This window comes from Hemitrygon akajei, chromosome 30 (assembly GCF_048418815.1).
Source record: "Hemitrygon akajei chromosome 30, sHemAka1.3, whole genome shotgun sequence".
In the NCBI taxonomy this organism is placed as follows: domain Eukaryota; kingdom Metazoa; phylum Chordata; class Chondrichthyes; order Myliobatiformes; family Dasyatidae; genus Hemitrygon; species Hemitrygon akajei.
In genome coordinates this window covers 30,818,307-30,837,048 of record NC_133153.1, presented here as the reverse complement: position 1 = coordinate 30,837,048, position 18,742 = coordinate 30,818,307, and the positions used below count along the sequence as shown (strand labels likewise).

Here is an 18,742-nt window from a genome sequence, read left to right as displayed (position 1 = left end):
AGGAGTATGGCCAGACAGGTTGAAGCTGACAAGACAGCGACAGTATCTCAAATAATTATGCATTACAACAGTCGTGTGCAGAAAAGTATCTCTGAATGCACACCACGTCGAACCGTGAAGTGAATGCACAACAGCAACAAGAGACCATGAACATATACGAGGGGTGATTGATAAGTTTGTGTCCTAAGGTAGAAGGAGATGAGTTATACAGCTCTTGTTACATGCACATGCAGTTCAACTCTGAGTGATTATGCAGAAAGTTTGACGTTAATAACTCAACAGGGGTGATTGATAAGTTCGTGGCCTAAGTTAGAAGGAGATGCGTTATTAACTTCAAACTTTCTGCATAATCACTCAAAGAGATAACCTGCATGTGCATGTAACGAGAGCTGTATAACTCATTTCCTTCTACCTTAGGCCACAAACTTATCAATCACCCATCTGTGGACACTTTCCAGAGGTTCAAGATCTGTATGCTCCACGACCGCTGGACTAAGTGTGTACATGAAGGAGGGGACTATGTTGAAAAATAAATGTGCTAGGTTTTCTAAAATTGACTCCTTCTACCTTAGGCCACAAACATATCAATCACCCCTTGTACTAAGTGGCCTCTTTTATACAAGAGGTAGCCAATAAAGTGGCCACTGAGTGTATGTATTCCAGCAACAAATTTTAAAAAATGCTAAATAAAAAAGTGGTTGCTTCGACATTTATTTGCATAATTTGCAAGAAATAATCTACATCAAATGGCTTTGACACAAACATACTTTAAGCTAAACAAAATGTGACATAGGGAAAAATTTAAATAAATACCAGCTCAAAATCTTCCAGTTCACTCTTAATCATTCTCCGAGTGATTGAATCCAACTGCGTCTCTAAATCATGTTGAAAACTATCTTCGTTGTCCTCTTCCTCCTCATCGATATTACCCATCCTACGGTGCGCTAAGGACTGTTTATACCAGGCCAAGCAGTTCTGAATACAACTCAGAAGGTGCGCCTGTGCCAAAAGAAAAACAGAAGAAATAGATAACACGCGTAGCCATTAACCATCGCATAAAAAGAAACAACCAAGGAAATGAATGCAGAAAGGTCCACAATTACATTTCTTAGAGATATCCCCAAATAATTTAAAATTATAAAATGCAATATTAAACATGGAAGCCAAAATCTGCTGTTTCACCTATCATGCTGTCACCTGGAAGTACGCGAATAGTTGCGGTCTGTCCTCAGCAGAGAGTTGCATTGTGTTGGTCATTGATGCAAATGATGCCTTACTCTGTATTTTTTATATTTTTATCTGCCAAATAAAGCTAATCTTTAAATATCAAGAACTACTGACAGGTTTTTCTTTTTTTTTTTTAAAAAAAAAGACTGGAGCAACACACACAAAATTCTGGAGGAATTCGGCAGGTCAGGCAGCATGTATGGAAAGGAATGGAGTTGATGTTTCAGACCGAGACCCTTCATCAGGACTAGAAAGGAAGGGGGAAGAAGCCAGAATGAAGGTAGTGGTGGAGGGGAAGGAGGAGAAGCTAGGTGATTAGTGAAGCCAGGTTTGTGGGGGGGGCGGGGGAGAAGTAATGAGCAAGGAGGTGATAGGTGGACAAGGTAAAGGAGGAATCTGATAGTTGAGGAGAGTGGGCCATGTGGACAAAATGGAGGTCAAAGAGGCACCAGGGAAAGTGATAAGCAGGTAGTGAGGAGAGAACAGGCATGAGGTGGGGGCAAAGTGGGGAACTGAAGAAAAGGGAAGAGGGAGGGGGGCAAATTTACCACAAGTTGGAAAAATCTATGATCTACCGGAAATAACTAGGTTCTCTTTCAGTATCACAAGACCTTAAACATCACATGAAGAAGCTGATGGAGCTCAATTTTTTTTTCATCTGGGAAGCATGTGAATTAGATAAATTAAACAATAATTTTTAAACTTGTACATTTTGAATTAATGCTGTCAGTGAATGCAACTGAACTAATACTTGAAAAATCATGGCCTCTGTGCAAATCTCTCTTTTACAATCAATCACTTTTAGCAACATATTTAAATGTGCAACATCATCTCTCCAGAATATTGTATGAGAACATACACCCAAAAGATACTAGCAAGCTTTCTGGTATTTAACCCAAGTGTTCACATATTCCCAAGCAAATTTTGACAGTCTGTTAAGATCTCTGAACTTAGGCCTTGTAACAGCTGAAATAAACTTTGTGTTTTCTTCAATTGACATCCACATTTGGAGATGCAAGAGTCTGCAGATGCTGGAATCTGGAGCAAGATGTAAACTGCTGGAAGAATTCAGTAGCTCAAGCAATCACTCCCCCCCCCCCCCCCCCCAATTCACTGCCACTCCACCCCTCATACCTAGACTGACACAGTCACTGTCCTAATGTGCTTTCATATGCCCTGCTGCTACCTAAATCTCCTCTTACCAAGAGTCACTTTATCATTTCCTGTGTCAGTCACCATACGTCGTACATACAATCAGTCTATGCATATAAGCTAATCTTAAATATTTAAGGCCACACTCTTCAGTTCTGCATACGCTTCTTTATAGATTGCTTTTATATTCATTGTAATTTTTTTAATGCTTCTTGTGTTGTTTTATGCAACATTGGATCTGGAGCAGCAATCATTTCGTACACTTGTTGCCAAGTAAATGGCAACAAACAATTTCGAATCCTGACTGTTGAATACCTGTGGAGGCAAAGGGATGATCACTTGAACATCTTTTTGCTTCCACAAATGCTGCTACACTTGCTGAGCTCTTCCACCAGTTCACTGTTTGCTTCAAATTATTTTTCTAGTGGTGGGGGCAAGGGTTTGGAATTGGGAATCAACTTTGTCCCAGTCACTTAGCAGGGCAACAACAGGTGATAATTGTGGCATGCCAGCCATTATTCCAGAGAACAGATTCCTGGATCGGGGATAATAACAGAGGCATTCCAAGCAAAAGAGGCTCACTTCTATGTAGATGTTAGCCTCTTGAATCAGTCACAATATTTGTTGCCACAGACTGAATAAGACCATAAGGTGTAGGAACAGGATTAGGCCATTTGGCCCATCAAGTCTGCACTGCCATTCCATTGTGGCTGATTTATTACCGCTCTTAATCCCATTCTCCACTTTTGGCGTCCAGACTAATCAAGAACTTAATCAACCTCTACTTTAAATGTACCCACTGAGTTGGCCTCCAGTTACCTGTGAATTCTACAGATTCACCACCCTCTGGCTGAAGAAATTCCTCCTTATCTCTGTTCTAAATGGATGCCCCTCTATTCTGAGGCTGTGCCCTTTGGTCCTAGACTCCCCCACTATTGGAAATATCCTCTCCATGTTCATTACATCCAGGCTTTTCAATATTCGACATAAGATCCCTCTCATTCTTTTAAAGCCCATCATGAACAGATCCAGAGTCACCAAAGGCTCCTCACAGGTTAACCCTTCCATTCCAGAGTCCATTATCATAAACGGGTCCACGTTCAAACATTGTTTCTCAAAGGAACTGCCCAGTTAATTAAATTAATAATTAAGAATAAATCATTTGATTACCAGAGGTTCCTGGAGGTAGATCTGACCTGTCTGAGTGGTGATGCAACTTTCCAGCTTGAGAGGAGGCAGCAGGTCCTCCTCCAGTTCATAATATCGGTTCAGCTAAGACAAAAACAGAGATGCAATGTTAAGAAAGTAAAGCATTTACTTTTAGAGTTAGGTGGTGTGGCTTTGATCAATATCTATCATTTTGTTATCACATCTAAAAATCAGCAACCAAGGTAACTGGTGGAACTGGTCACAGTCCTGTGAGGATAAATATCGAACATTTAAGGATGTAATATTGTGGTTTTATAAAGCACTGGTGAGGCTTCACTTGGAGTACTGAGAGCAGTTTTGGGCACCTTATCTTAGAAAGGAGGTGCTGACATTTTAGAGACTTCAAAGGAGGTACATGAAAATGATTCCAGGATTGAATGGCTTGTCATATGAAAAGCTCTCGATGGCTCTGTATGTTCACTAGAATTCAGAAGAATGAGGGGTGACCTAATTGGAAACTATCAAACATTGAAAGACCTCGATAGAGTCAATGTGGAGATAATGCTTCCTATGCTGGGAGAGACTAGGACCAGAGGACACAGCCTCATAATAGAGAGGAGTCCTTTTAGAACAGAGATCTGTGGAATTTGCTGCCACAGGCAGTTGTGGAGGCCTAGTCTTTACGAAAGCTAAAGCAGGATATTGGAGCTGAGGAGAATAATAGATCAGCCATGATGAAATGATGCAGCAGGTCAGATGGACCAAATGGCCTATTTCTGCTTCTACATCTTATGGTCTCAGGGCCTTATTTCTAGCATGACTCATAACAAAATACGTTGGTGTGGGAAATCAAACAAAGAGTATTAATCCAATAGTTTCTGTTTTGCCTTAGCTTAGTAACATCTGACTCAGAAAAAAAATCCAAGTGCTAAAACAGAAAAGTGAAAGTGTAGGAGCTTGCTATTCATGCAGCTCTGAACTTTGTACATACAGCCTAACTTTATGATAACTGGTGGCTAATATGGAAAGAGCATAAATCTTCAGCTCCAATATTTCTCATCTTGAGCACACTAACATGATTATAAACAAGTGCCTTGGTTCTAAACTACAGGTATGCACTGCCACAAAGCTGCGATGAACACAGTTGTGTCTTGAGAACTCAGTTTTATTGACACATCCCCTAAATTGGTAATTGAGTTTGGCATTGACTAAATACAAACTGCAAGATTAAGAGAAGGGGTAATTGAATGTTTAATGGCATCATCATCATGTGCCGTATTGTATGACATGGACAATCACGGTTTTTCCATGACCATGATCGTTCTTGGCAATTTTTTCTACAGAAGTAGCTTGCCATTGCCTTCTGCTGGGCAGTGTCTTTACAAGACAGGTGACCCCAGTCATTATCAATACTCTTCAGAGATTGTCTGCTTAGCGCATGTGGTCGCATCACCAGGGCTTGTGATGCACCAGCTGCTCACGGGGGGGGGGGGAAGGTGGGGAAGTGGGGGGCTAAGCAGGAGCTACACCTTGCCCAAGGGTGACCTGCAGGCTAGCAGAGAAAAGGAGCACCTTACACCTCCTTTGGTAGAGACCCATCTCTACCCTGCCACCTATAATTGATGGCGAACTAAGTTAGGGTGCAGGAGAAAAGTTTGAGGATTCAATCACACGAATGTTTAAAAAAATTAGAAACACAAGTTCATCACTTAATAAATCATGCTAAATCCATACATTTATAAATTGATGTAGAGAGTATGAAACATTAACTGGAATTACCAATCTAATTTTGGACACCATGCTTTTGGATGTTAAGACTTCAAAAGTGGATTTACCAGAATTACACTAGCAATTAGAAACCTGTAAAGACTACAGGAAATTGGAGTTTTCTCCTAATGAGCAGAGATGATTAAAGGGAATGTTTTAATAGAGGAAATAAGGAGAAAGTGTTTCAAATATTAGCAGTCATAGGTCATGGATAACTGGCAAACAAACGAGATAAAAAGGAGAATTATTTATGATACATATTAAGCGAAAATGACCCAAAAGCACCTTATGATAGTGGACTGAATATATGACAGAAAAGGGGAAAAACATGGCTGTGAGAGGAAAAAAAAAATTGGATAATTCTCTTTGGAATTGCAAACAAATAGACCACTTCCAGATGACTTAATGGTTTCTCTCAGAAGCCTCCCAGCATTTGGTTCAAAAGCAACAGAGTACAAGTAGGCTGCTACAACTGAAATGGTAAATAATTTGCAACAAGACCATTAATGGGAAGAATGGGCATCCATCTTTAAGGACCTCAACATCCAGGACATGCCCTGCTCTCCTTGCTACCATCAGGAAAGAGGTACAAAAGTATAAAGGTACACACTCAACAATTCAGGAATAGTTTCTCCTTTTCTGCCACCCAATTTCTGAATGAACATTGAACCCATGAACAGTCACTCACTATTTTTTTATTTCTATTTTCGCACTATTAACTTAACTATTTCATTTGTATATAGTAATTCACATTTTTCCCCATTATTATGTATTGTACTGCTGCCACAAACAACAAATTTCACGACATATGCCAGTGATATTAAACCTGATTCTGAATATAACTGCTCAAGCTCTGATGTTGGCAAACTGATGCTAATCTTTAACTACTTTGCACTCACCTGAGAAAGAAGTGTTTGTAAAATGGTATTTGCCAGCTGTGAATTTCGTCGTAGAACATCAAATAAACCCTAAAAATAAAAAAAAAGTAAGACCAAAATTTAAAGGAACAATTAATTAAATCACTGAAGAGAACCTCCTTCAAAAGATACGAGAGGAAGGAATGGTAGAAATGGTGGAAATTTTAAGCCATTTTAAGCTTATTGACAACTGTTAGCAACCCTCCCAGGTAAATCCAAGAATGCAGAGGACAAAGGACAAATTTTGATAAAACGATTCTTTTTCAAAAAGTAACGACTGGTCAAAAGTCATGTTTAAACTTAAACTTAAGGACATGGAAACAGCAGGATCACGCTCCCTAGGAGCCAGCATTCTGCAAAGGTCACACCAAGAACACAATGTGTAATGCTGAAGGAGGTGAAAAAGAGCCCAAGGGGAACAACAAAAGACCTGCAGAAATCTCTAGAACTTGCTAAATTCTCTGTTTATGTGTCCACTATAAGAAAAACACTGAACGAGAATGGTGTTCATGCAAGGACACCATGGAGGAAACCACAGATCTAGAAAAAGAAAACATTGCTGCATGTCTCAAGTTTGTAAAAGACCAACCTGAATTTCTACAACAATTCTGGGACAAAGTTCTGTAGACAGATGAGACAAAGGTTGAACTTTTTGGCAGAAATGCACATTGCTATGTTTGGAGGAAAAAGGGCGCTGCACACTAGCACCAAAACCTCACCCTAACTGTGAAGCATGGTGGAAGGAGCATCATGGTTTGGGGATGCTTTTCTGCCTCAGAGCCTAGGCAGCTTGCAATCATTGAGGGAACAATAAATTCAAAACTGTATCAAGACATTTTATAGGAGAATGTCAGGGTAGCAGTCCATCACCTGAAGCTTAATAGAAATTGGAAAATGCAACAAGAATAAACCAGAATGGTTTAAAAAGAAGAAACTTTGTGGTTTGGAATGGCCAAGTCAAAGTCCTGACCTTAATTCTATAGAAATGTTGTGGAAAGATCTGAAGCAAGCAGTTCATGCAAGGGAGCCCACCAGCATAGAGTTGAAGCAGTTTTGTAAGGAGGAATGGCCTAAAATTCCTGCAGGCTGATGTGCAGGATTGATTTAACAGTTACCGGAAACATTAGGTTGAACTTATTGCTGTACAAGGGGGTATCAACAGTTACTGAAAGCAAAAGTTCACATATTTTCTTCAGCAAAGACATGTAATATTGGATCATTCTTCTCAATAAATAAATGAGCAAGTACAATGTTTTTGTGTTATTTATTTAATTAGGTTCTGTTTATGTAGTTGTAAGACTTATGTGAAGATCTGACCATATTTCAGGTTATATTTATGCAAAAATAAAGAAAATTCAACAGGGCACACAAACTTTCTAGCACCCCAGTAGGTGACCAGAGCCGCACATAATATTCCAAATTAGGCCTCACCAACATCTTGTACAACTTCAACATACCATCCCAATTCTTGTACTCAAAATGAAGATGGGTCGCAGCCCAAAACATCGACTGTTTACTCTTTTCCATAGATGCTACCCGACCTGTTGAGTTCTTCTGACATGGTGTGCGCTGCTTTGGATTTCCAGCATTTGCAGATTTTCTCAAATCTCTTCACAACTCCATCTATGACATCACTTTCAAGGAATTATGGATCTATGGTGCCGCATATTCACAGATCTCTCTGTTCTACTGCACACCATACAAGTCCTACTCTGCTTTGTCCCCTCAAAGTGCAACACTTCACACTTGTCTGCATTAAATTCTACATTTTACACCCTTTTTTCCCCCAGATGGTTCAGATCCCCACTGCAAGCTTTGATAGCCTTCCTCACTGTCCACTTTCCCCCCAATCTTGGTGTCATCTGCAAATTTGCCAATCCTATTTATCACACGAGGCAATACAAGATTGAGGTCAAATATAGCTAGGATAGAGGTCCAGTCCCAGAAGGTACTAAAGAACAGACAGATCTTTGTGTACGTGGACAAGAAGCCTTCAAGGACAGTTAGACAAGGTGATTAAAGAATACGTGCTGAGGTATAGAATAAGAGAGAGATTATGATACTATGATATAAATCATTAGTTAGCCCACAGCTGGGGTACAGTTCTGATACACATTATAGGAAGGATGAGATTGCACTGGATTGAATGCAGAGGATAATACAGGATGCTCCTCGAAATGGAGTGTTTCATCTATGAAGAGAAACCTAATAGGCTGGGGATTTGCTTCCTTTGAAATGAAGACTAACAGTTGACCTGTCTGAGATATACAAGGTTATGAGGGCCATAGGCAAGAGTAGATAGAGAATATTTTTTCTCCTTAGCAGATGCAACTACAATGACAGACCATACATTTTCCTCTCAGAAATCAGGAAGGCACTGCCTGAGTGTTTGTGGAGACAGATACCTTCATAACATTTCTGAAATAGAGGAACACTTTTAAACACCATGATGTAACAGGTCAAATGTGATAGGTTCTCAAGGGTCAGCAGACAGAATGGGCTAAATGGTCTGTCTCTGTGCTATTGACTATCTGTCCTCAGTTTATCCCATTTAGCTTGATTGTGGTGCCAACTATATGATGGAGAGTGTCCCCAGTGACACTCAGTGACAAGATCTCCTTAGGGAAAGGGTACTACTCCTCAGATACCATAATGGTCAGATACTTCTGACTTTGAGGTTGGGGTTGGAGACTGTGTGTGGGTGGGTGGATGTGAGGTAAGGGGTTTGTTTTGCTGCTGTTGTTTTGTTACTTGTTATGTTCTGTTTTGTTTTGTTAGGCTCTATGTTGTTCTGCCAAGCATTGTGGGTATGCAATGGAGGCGACGGAATGTGTGGTGACTCTTGCCAGCTTCCCTCAGCACATCCTCAGCTTGTGCTGGTTATTAATGCAAAGACGGATTCCATTGTATGTATCCATGTGCATGTGATAACTAAATGAATCTGAGTGTGAACCTACACGTTTGTGGAGAAAAAGGTCAACAAGGTTTATACCAGCTGATTGGACAGAGGAAACAAAAACCCTATTTAAAATATAAAGAGAAAGATATAGGATGCAAAAACAAAACCCCTTCAAATTGCTAAGTATTACTGTAATGGTAATAATTAGGATTAAATCTGGCATAATAATTTAAAAAATGTTTCCAATTTCAATACCTCATACAGCATGAGCCTCACATCAGCTTGCTGACTAAGACAACGTCTTAGACTGCTCAAAATTTCCAAACATAGGGCTTCATTGGCAGAGGCATTGTAGCTTGTGTGCACATCCACTTGCACCTGGAAAACAAGGTAACTTTGCTCACTACTTACAATATTTATAAAGTCAAGGAAATTGCTTGATTATCTGGTTTAAATTGTCCTGCCACTTTTAATGGTCAGGCAGCTTTCAGGTTTGATCCCCAAGATATGCCTTTCAATGAAGCACAAAGTTATTCCAAAATGATCATCTCAGACTACTCCTCCTCTCCCGGTTGAATCAGAAGGTCGCAATCTCAATTTCTTCCACTAGGTGGCAGGGTATTTCTCATTTTCATTTATTTCTCAGTTCAAAGCATTCATACTAATACACTAAGCACTAACACACATAGCCCTGAAAGTACAATTTAAATTTTTCTCTGTCCTCCTTCCACAAGTACATAAAGCATGCAGGCAACCCCATTGGGGTAACAGAAGCTCACCCTTTAAAAAAAAAATCATACATCCCTAAAGATATAAGATACAGAATGGGATGTGTGTGTAAAAATAAAAGAAGAAAATCCAGATAGTTCATCAATAGAACATCAAGCACCTTTGAGCTCTGGTGGCCATCCATTTCAATTCCACTTACTGTTCCCATTCTGAAACGTTGGTCCATGGCCTCCTTTATTGCCATCATGATGCCCATTCAAGCCATCAGATTGAAGGCAACAACTTATATTCCATCTGGGTAGCCTCCAGCCTGATGGCACAAACATTGTCTTCTCTAATTTCCTGTAATTTCTCCCCACTTCACCTTCTGTCTTTTTCTATTCCCTGTTCTGCCTCCTCTCTCACCATTAACCTCCCCTGCCCATCACCTCTATCTGGTGCACCCTTCTCCTTCCTTTTATTCCACGGTCCAACCTCACATATTAGATTCCTGCTTCTTCAGCCCTTTATCTCTTATACCCATCACCTTCCAGCTTCTTACTTCATTCCCCCCTTCCCCACCTTCCCCCTCACAGTCTCACCTATCACCTGCCAGTTAGTACTCTTCCCACTTCCTTTCCAGGACTCATGAAGGGTCTCAGCCAGAAATATCGACTGTTTATTCCTCTCTATAGATGCTGGCTGCCTGGCTGAGTTCCTCCAGTGCTTTGTGCATATTGCTCAAGATTCCCGGCTGTGAGACTGCCCCAGGCTGCTGTTCCTTGTGTCTGCAACCTTTCTGATGACTTCCCCCACTAATATGATGAACTGAATACAGAGGCTTTGAGTCTGCTCTGGGGATTTGGATCTATGGACTCAATTTGGTTTGGAATGCTGTTGTTGTTCCTCGTTTCTATTGTTTGCATGATTTGTGTTTTTTTTTACCTCCTCTGTGCTTAATGAGGGTTGGGCTTTTATTTTTTTCTAATTAGGTTCTTTCAGGCTTCTTGCTTTGCGGTTGCTTGTAAGCAAACAAATCTCAGGGTTGTATAATTTATACATTCTTTGATAATAAATGTACTTTGAATCTGCAGAATCTCTCAAGTTTATCATGATAGCTATTATAGGCAGACAGAACTAGACAAAATAAATACCGATTATTTACCTGACTGGCTGAGAGAGTCTGAGTGCATTGACTGTAAGCCAGACTTCCCAACAACTTGAAGTTCTTCAGCAGCAGCAGGAAGCCAGCAACTGCTGACTTCCGGGAGTCCAAATGGCTAAAGAAAACAAAGCAGGAGAGGGGGCAAGAGGGAAAAAAGCAATAAGATTTATAAAAGGTTTATAGTATAGTGTTACAAATGCAATGAATAATCTTTTTAACAGGGGCAATGTCAATCTCATATTATTCTGATGAACAAAGCAGCTTCTTTCCCTCAGCAGTACAGTAGGCAGGAGATAACAAGTGGCAAATCATAACCATTCAACATTTTCTCTCTGGTGTGCCTCAGTTGCACATTTCAGTCAAATAATTACAAAACCGGTTATAACAAATAAATCCTAAGTTTGAATAATTCAAGGAAATTCCCAAACCAGGGTCCATGGACACCTTGCTTAATGTTATTGGTATAATGGTATAAAAAGGCAAAACTTCCAATTATCTAGAAAGTTAAGAAATCTGCATTGAATATACAAGCTAAAAGAAGCACAGGCTGAAATATATCATAAACAAAAAAGATTCTGCAGATGCTGGAAATCCAGAGTAATGTGTAACTAATGCGCAACACACACAAAATGCTGGAAGAACTCAGCAGGTCAAGCAGCATCTACGAAGGGAAATAAAGAGTCAATGTTTTGCACCAAGACCTGCCCTGATGAAAGTATCGGTCTGAAATGTAGACTTGTTATTCCTCACCATATATGCAGTTTGACCTGCTGAGTTCCTCCAGCATCTTGTGTGTTTTACTCTATAATAAGTCATTACTTCCAGTTACATGGCCTTAAAGCAAGGTAAACAATTAATAAATTATATATAATGGCCATTGTCACAAACATAACTGGAAGCAAATACAAGATAAACAAATCTTGCTACAGAGCAGCAAAATTATAGAAAGCAATAGTTAGATGTCTGTACTGGGAAAGTCAAGACTTTCCATTTAACACACCAGGGGGCAGAAGTTCATCTCTGGTCACCAGCAACAAGCACTTTTGACTGATTGAACCATTGTGGAGGATACAAAAGCAAATCATTCTGTTTCAAAGAAACCAATGGAACCAAATGCGAAGTTGGCAAGTACATTTGTCAATTGATAGTCTCGCATGCATTTAGCACAAGCAATCAAAGATGGAAGAGTAAGCACAGCTTATCAAATGAAAATAGATTCAGAATAAAATTCCTCTGCTTCTCTTTGAGCCTTGTCATTGAGAAGCATACTCAAATTTCAAAAGTCTGAAATAAATTTATTATCAATGAACACGTGTGCCATCATTTACTACCCTGAGATCCATTTTCTTGTGGGCATTCACAGTAAATACAAAGAAACACAATAGAATCAATGAAAAACTACATACGAGACAGACAACCATCCAAGGTATAAAAGACAATGAACTGTACAAATCACGAACAAGGGTAAATCTGTCTATGCTGGAAATCCAGAACAACACACACAAAATCTTTTGTGTTAAACTGTACAAATACAAAAAGAGCAAAAAAAACCTCTAATTAATAAATAAGCAATATATATCAAGAACATGAGATTAAGAGCCCTTGAAAGTGAATGCATAGGTTGTAAGAGCAGTTCAGTTCAGTAACCGAAGTTGCGTGAAGTTATCACCTCTGGTTCAAGAGCCTGATGGTGAGGGGTAATAACTGCCACTGAATGTGGTGATGTGGGTCCTGAGGCTCCTGTGCCTCCTTCCTGAAGGTAGCAGCAAGAAGAGAGCACAGTCTAGATGGTGGGAGTTCTTGACGATGGATGCTGCTTTCCTGTGACAGTACTCCTTCCTGCCTTCCTGATGCGCTCAGTGGTGAGGAGGGCTTTGCCCCAAATATGTCTCCCCCCCCCCCCCCCATCCAGCTTCCTCTTTTCACAGTCAATTGGAGAGAACTGAGTAAATTTTGTGCACTACCCCAAGCCAGCAAGCAACTCTTGCAAGACTAGGTGACAGAGTGAGGGATTTAAGGGGTCCTTTTCTTTTATCTCCGCCTCCTCCAGAGAGAAGAGAGTACCTGGAATACACTGCGAGACAGTGGAGGGAGCAGAGTAACTTACAGCATTAAAAAAAATGTCGAGACGAGCACTCGAGTTGCTTAGGCATAGAAGGCCATGGGTTAAGTTATTATCCTATATCTATCAGGCTCCTGAACCAACATGGATAACTTTATCTCAATTCAATCCTGACTGATCACTGATCAACAACTCTAGAATTCATGTTCCCAGTATTATTATTATTTTTTTTGCATCTGAACAGTTTGCCTTCTTTAGCACATTGTTTGTTTGAAGTTTCGAGACATATTTCAGATAAAAACAACGGCGCATGCACACCAACTTTAATCGTCTGCTCACGAGTGCATAACATTCCCCTTTTTATCAAAACAAAGAAAAGGAACAATTGTATTAACAATTAAACTCAATTTCTCTGGAGTCTGCTTTCCAGTACATTTTCATGGAATTAACTTTCAAATATTCATTAATCATGCCTTATGTCTCTTATGCCTGGCACAAATACATACCATTCATTATTTCCGTCTGTATAAGCATATATACAAAATATAAAACATACTAAAATTTGACTTTAACTTCTACTACAAACTACACAACCTCAAATAGGACATAGTCCTTCTTTGAGTATAAACATTACATTAAAATGCCAAATAGTGTCACAGACTTATTGTTCAATTGTTCATGCAATTATTCAATGTGGGACAAAGTCTTCTAGATATTGTGGCCTTTTCACTGTACGGCCAGAATGAGTTTTTACGGTTTTGTTCGAGTCCTGCTGTTTGTTATTTGCATGTTTCAACGTTTGTGTTAGTGTTTGTGTTGTGTCATTAGCCTCTGCTAGTGTTTGGCTATGTGCATTTGATGCGGTAGGCACACTGTGGTCATTGATCTCAGTTGTTTGACCTGATTTTGCCTGTTCATGTGCGATTAGCTCTTCAGGAGGTTCCTCAGCAGTCTTTCGTAGATGTGTGCGACTACATCGGTCGATCCCAGAAGGGGTTTGAACTACATATGAACGCTCATCAAGGCGCCGACACACAATTGCTTTCTCCCAATTCTTTTTACCTTGCACCAGGGGTTGCATGCACACAGTATCCCCTTCGTCAAGTGGGGTAAGATCTTTGGCTGATTTGCTGTAATTGTCAGCCTGCTGCTGGACACGTTGTTTCATACGCTCGCGTTCGCATACAACTCTGGGTTCCAGTAAACTTGCTGTTGTAGGCAGGAGCATGCGTGTGCGGCAATTCATCAGACGCTGGGCAAGACTTGTACTGAGCCCTTAGAAAGGTGTGTTGCGATGGTCTAGAAATGCAAGGTAGGGATCTGCTCGTGCTTTGTTGCTCTTTGTGAGGATCTGTTTAGCTGTTTTAACTGCCGATTCAGCTTTTCCATTCGCTTTGCTATTTCTGGGACTGCTACACAAGTGCTCAAAATCCCAGTCTTCAGTTTGCAAATAACGGCTGCACTGGTTGTTTCGCAGAGCAGATCTACCTCGAAGAAATTGCTATAGTAATCAACGGTGATGAGGTACTTATTTCCTTCGAATGTAAATTGGTCGGTACCTATCTTTTCCCATGGCCGAGCAGGTACCTCATGACTCATAAGCGATTCTTTCTGCTGACTCATTTCGTATGTGCATCAAACATCACATGTAGCAATATACTGCTTGATGTCTTTTAGTCAGGCATGAGCAGAAAGACATTCACGTGCGCGTCTGAGGCATCCTTCTACGCCCAAATGTGACAAATGAATTCATTCCTTCATTTGCTTTCGCTCACTTTGCGGTATGATAACACGCTCACCTTTGAAGATTAAGCCGTCTTGGACTGCAAGCTCATCCCTATAGCTCGGCCATCCGCTGATGATTACGCGTTTCAACATCTGTAGTGTGTCATCTTTCGCTATTTCTATGCGATTCTGCCCTAGACGCTCATCGCGGATTGGCAGGTGCAATAGCATGTTAACTTCGTCAAAGCTGTTCTCCTGGCCTGAAGTGCCGCTAAGTGCTCGCGATAGCGTATCCCCGAGGTGCATGAGCTTTCCCTGACAGTAGGTGATGTCGAAATCATAGTTCTGCAGGCGAAGAAGCATTCCCTGTAGGTGCTTTGGTGCCTTCGCCAACGGCTTCTTAACTATCATTTTGAGCAGCTTGTGATCGCAGATTACTCTTGTGAAGTGGCCAAAAGTGTATTGATGAAAACGATTGCGAGTATTTCCTTTTCGATCTCTGCATAACGCGTTTCTGCGTCCATTAGCGCTCTGCTTGCATATGCGATTGGCTGCCCATTTTGGAGGAGTGCTTCCCCCTAAGCCTTTGTTGCTGGTGTCACATTGGATGGTTAGTTCTTCCTTAGAATTGTAGTATACTAGCACCGGTGCTTCGGATACCACCCACTTGATCTTGGAGAGAGTGTTTTGCTGTTCAGCTGACCACTCCCATGCTACATCTGGCTTTGTCAGCTGTCTTATTGGCTCCAGGGTATCTGAGAGACTTGGTAGAAAATGGCTCAGGTAGTTGACAAATCTGATCAATCGCTCCACTCCCTGCAGAGTACTTGGGGTTACACAATTTCACTCTGCACATCCCTTCTGCATCCATGGTGGTCTTGTTCCACATCATCAGCTTTTTTGTGCATTGTCTTAGTGTGTGATCTACTCTCTCCAAGTATTTGTGGGGTAAAATGTTAATGCTCGCCCCGCTGTCAACTTGGAAATCTACTGACTTTCCATTTATGAGCATCTGTGCGAATACGTCATCCTTTGTTTTCAAACTGTTGACCACCAGTATGACACTGTTGATAAACTCAGTACTGCTGTCACTGTGTTGGCGCGTGCCCTGGTGGGCAAGACATCAGACTAGTAACCTGAAGGTCACTGGTTCGAGCCTCAGCTGAGGCAGCGTGATTGTGTCCTTGAGCAAGGCACTTAACAACACATTGCTCTGCGACATCACCGGTGCCAAGCTGCATGGGTCCTAGTGCCCTTCCCTTGGGCAACATCGGTGGCGTGGAGAGGGGAAGGCCTGCAGCTTGGGCAACTGCCGGTCTCCCATACAACCCTGCCCAGGCCTGCGCCCTGGAAACTCCAGGCGCAGATCCATGGTCTCTCGAGACCAACAGATGCCACCACCACGCTGTCACTGTCGGTTTGGTCATCGCTTTGTGCTTCCACCCCCATGCACGGGCTTCTGCTTGCATACCTTTGCAAAGTGATTTCGAATGCCACACGCCTTGCACACCTGTCTGTATGCTGGGCATTGTTGCTTGTCTCTTGCATGTTCCATGCCACAGTACTTGCAAGGGTTCACTTTGCTTCTGTGGCAGTTCAAGGTGCCTTTTGCTCTGGCTCCACCACTAGCACTAGCCTTCTGTCCAGGATGCTTTGAAACTTTCTTGTTAGCGGGAGGTTTAATCCCATGGACAGTAGCGGACCTGCTATCTGCAACGGTACTGAATGCTTGCAGGTGTGATTCAGCCATTTCTTTTACAGATGTCAATGCAGTTATTGAGCGTTAGCTTTCTTTCTTGTAACAGATGTTTTCTGGTTTAGGAGTCTTTAATGCCCAGTACGATCTTGTCTCTCAGCAGACTGTGTGACATACACGAGCAAAAATTACGTCTTTGCAAGAGATCCAAGGCTGGCAAGAAACGATTCAAAGGTCTCACCTTGTTCTTGTTCCACTTGTTGAACAAGTACCATTCATATGTCTCATTTTTCTCACCAATAGCGTAGCTGTCAAATGCAGCTAAAACCTTTGAGAGGTCTTTCTTGGCTTTCAGCCGAATCTGCAAACACAAAACTGTTGAAGACCTCAAGTCCTGACAGTCCAACTGTATGCAAAAATAATGCTGTCTGGTGTGCTAGAACCTGTTAGTGCAGCTGTGCCACAGCACTGTAGTTAGTCCACGTCTACCATCCGTCTATCAGTTTGCGGTTGACGGTCATGGCTGGTGGCGGGCGAATGCCGCTGACTGGGGGAGGACTTCTGTCCCAACCATGATTCCTCAGCACGGGGTCGCCCATGGGTGCTGAGTGCCGCTGAGATTCTGCTGTCTCACCTCCAGACATTGCTACTACACCTGTCTTTATTTGTGGCTAGGACATTTTTCTACTCTTACACTCACCCTCCGATGTTTCAGAGTTGCGCTATTATTATGCTGCCAACTGCAAGTTGAAAAAATTGGGCGCTGCGGTTGAAAAAAGCAATTTCCTGAGCACCACCACTGCCACCATGTTTCAAGACAGATATTTCAGATAAAAACAACGGCGCATGTGCACCAACTTTAATCGTCTGCTCACGAGTGCATGTACAAGTATATCATAACATAGTTTTCAACTGATATTATTGTACATCTTGTGAATGCCTGCAAGAAAATGAATGTTATAAAAATTTGGGCCTCCAATGGCCAGTATGAAAGTGTGGGCCAAATGGCCTGTTTCCTTGCTGTAGAATATATTCTAAAATTTCCTACTGTTTAATGCTTGGTATGCACAGAGGTAACTAATTTTAAAAAGGATAATTAAATAGCCACCAAGGGAAGGTAGATCTAGAGCCAATGAAAATGCTTAGACAGTTAAAGGGCATCCCAACACACTCAACACTGTGTAAAAGATACCAAATAGCTTATAGTACCTGTGGAGAAGAAAGCTCCAAGTGTAAACACAGAATACCCAAGGTAAGTATTTTAATTGTAACATGCTGTAAAGTTTCACTGCTAATGTCATGGCTTCTCAGTAAAGTTCCACTGCCGAGGTAATGGTTTCTCTGTAGCAGCAATGTTTGGGTTATGCCTAGAGATAACGGGGCATGCTAGCCAATGAGCGGAATGTTGTTCTTTCTTGTGCGTCTGGGAGCCAGGAATTTGCGGTCTTTTGTCGGGGAGAGATGAGGAGAGAAGACACGAATGGAGAGTTGGTAGACCACCGGACAGGGTGGACTTGGAGTGTGGGTCCGAAGCTCAGCAACGATCGGAAGAGGTCAATGGTGGACGAAAGGCCTTATCAGTGAGCTCTAACGTTGCACACTAGACTATTTCATGAGATTGGGCCCTTTTCTATTTTTTTGCTTTCTTTACTAACCATATAGTCAAATTAAGAATTATAAAGCTCAATTGTTCGACCACATATCGCGTGCTGCTTGTTATTTCATGATACTGATTTGTAACAGGGGACATATCATGCGGCATCCACCCAAACGCGATTTCCTAAATTTGGCCGGGCCAGGCTATCACCCCTTATATTAAGCCGCTACCCAAAGTGAGACTTACATAATATACAAGCTTTAAAAAATCATTAAAGGGTTGTCATTGTAACTTCAATATTTTTTTCTTATAAGCACATTCAAATGGTTGCCATTCAATAGATTAAATAATTCACAGGCTCTGCCGAACAGTCAGAAATTAACAATGTTTTGCCACCAAGAACGTCTTTAGCAGAATAAAATCTATTGCAGCTCCATTTGGCCGTTATTTTCTCACCTGGAAAACATGGCTTTCCGCAAGACCAAAATTAACGAATCCTTCATGGACACACTGATTTTCAGCAGAGGCTTTAAAAAGAAAAGAGATTATTAAATAAATCATAATAATTCATTATTAAAATAAATCATTACTAAATAAATCATAAATAAACAAACCTAATCATCACCGACTTCACATCACTTCAAAAATAGGCTGAATTCTGAAATTGTATGTAGTGCA

At 41.2% G+C, this 18,742-nt stretch overlaps 1 protein-coding gene across 3 annotated transcripts in view; it reads right to left on the bottom strand.

Annotated features, from left to right (window-relative positions):
- Positions 1-18,742, bottom strand: part of fanci (FA complementation group I) — an 89,843-nt gene that overhangs the window by 37,856 nt on the left and 33,245 nt on the right. For all 3 annotated transcript variants that reach the window (XM_073033239.1, XM_073033238.1, XM_073033240.1), the window contains exons 16-21: positions 18,521-18,591; positions 10,985-11,099; positions 9,367-9,489; positions 6,195-6,263; positions 3,550-3,651; positions 814-999 (exon numbers count right to left, since the gene is read on the bottom strand). In XM_073033239.1, the coding sequence (XP_072889340.1) occupies positions 814-999; positions 3,550-3,651; positions 6,195-6,263; positions 9,367-9,489; positions 10,985-11,099; positions 18,521-18,591 (666 nt within the window). The remainder of the gene's footprint in view (positions 1-813; positions 1,000-3,549; positions 3,652-6,194; positions 6,264-9,366; positions 9,490-10,984; positions 11,100-18,520; positions 18,592-18,742) is intronic.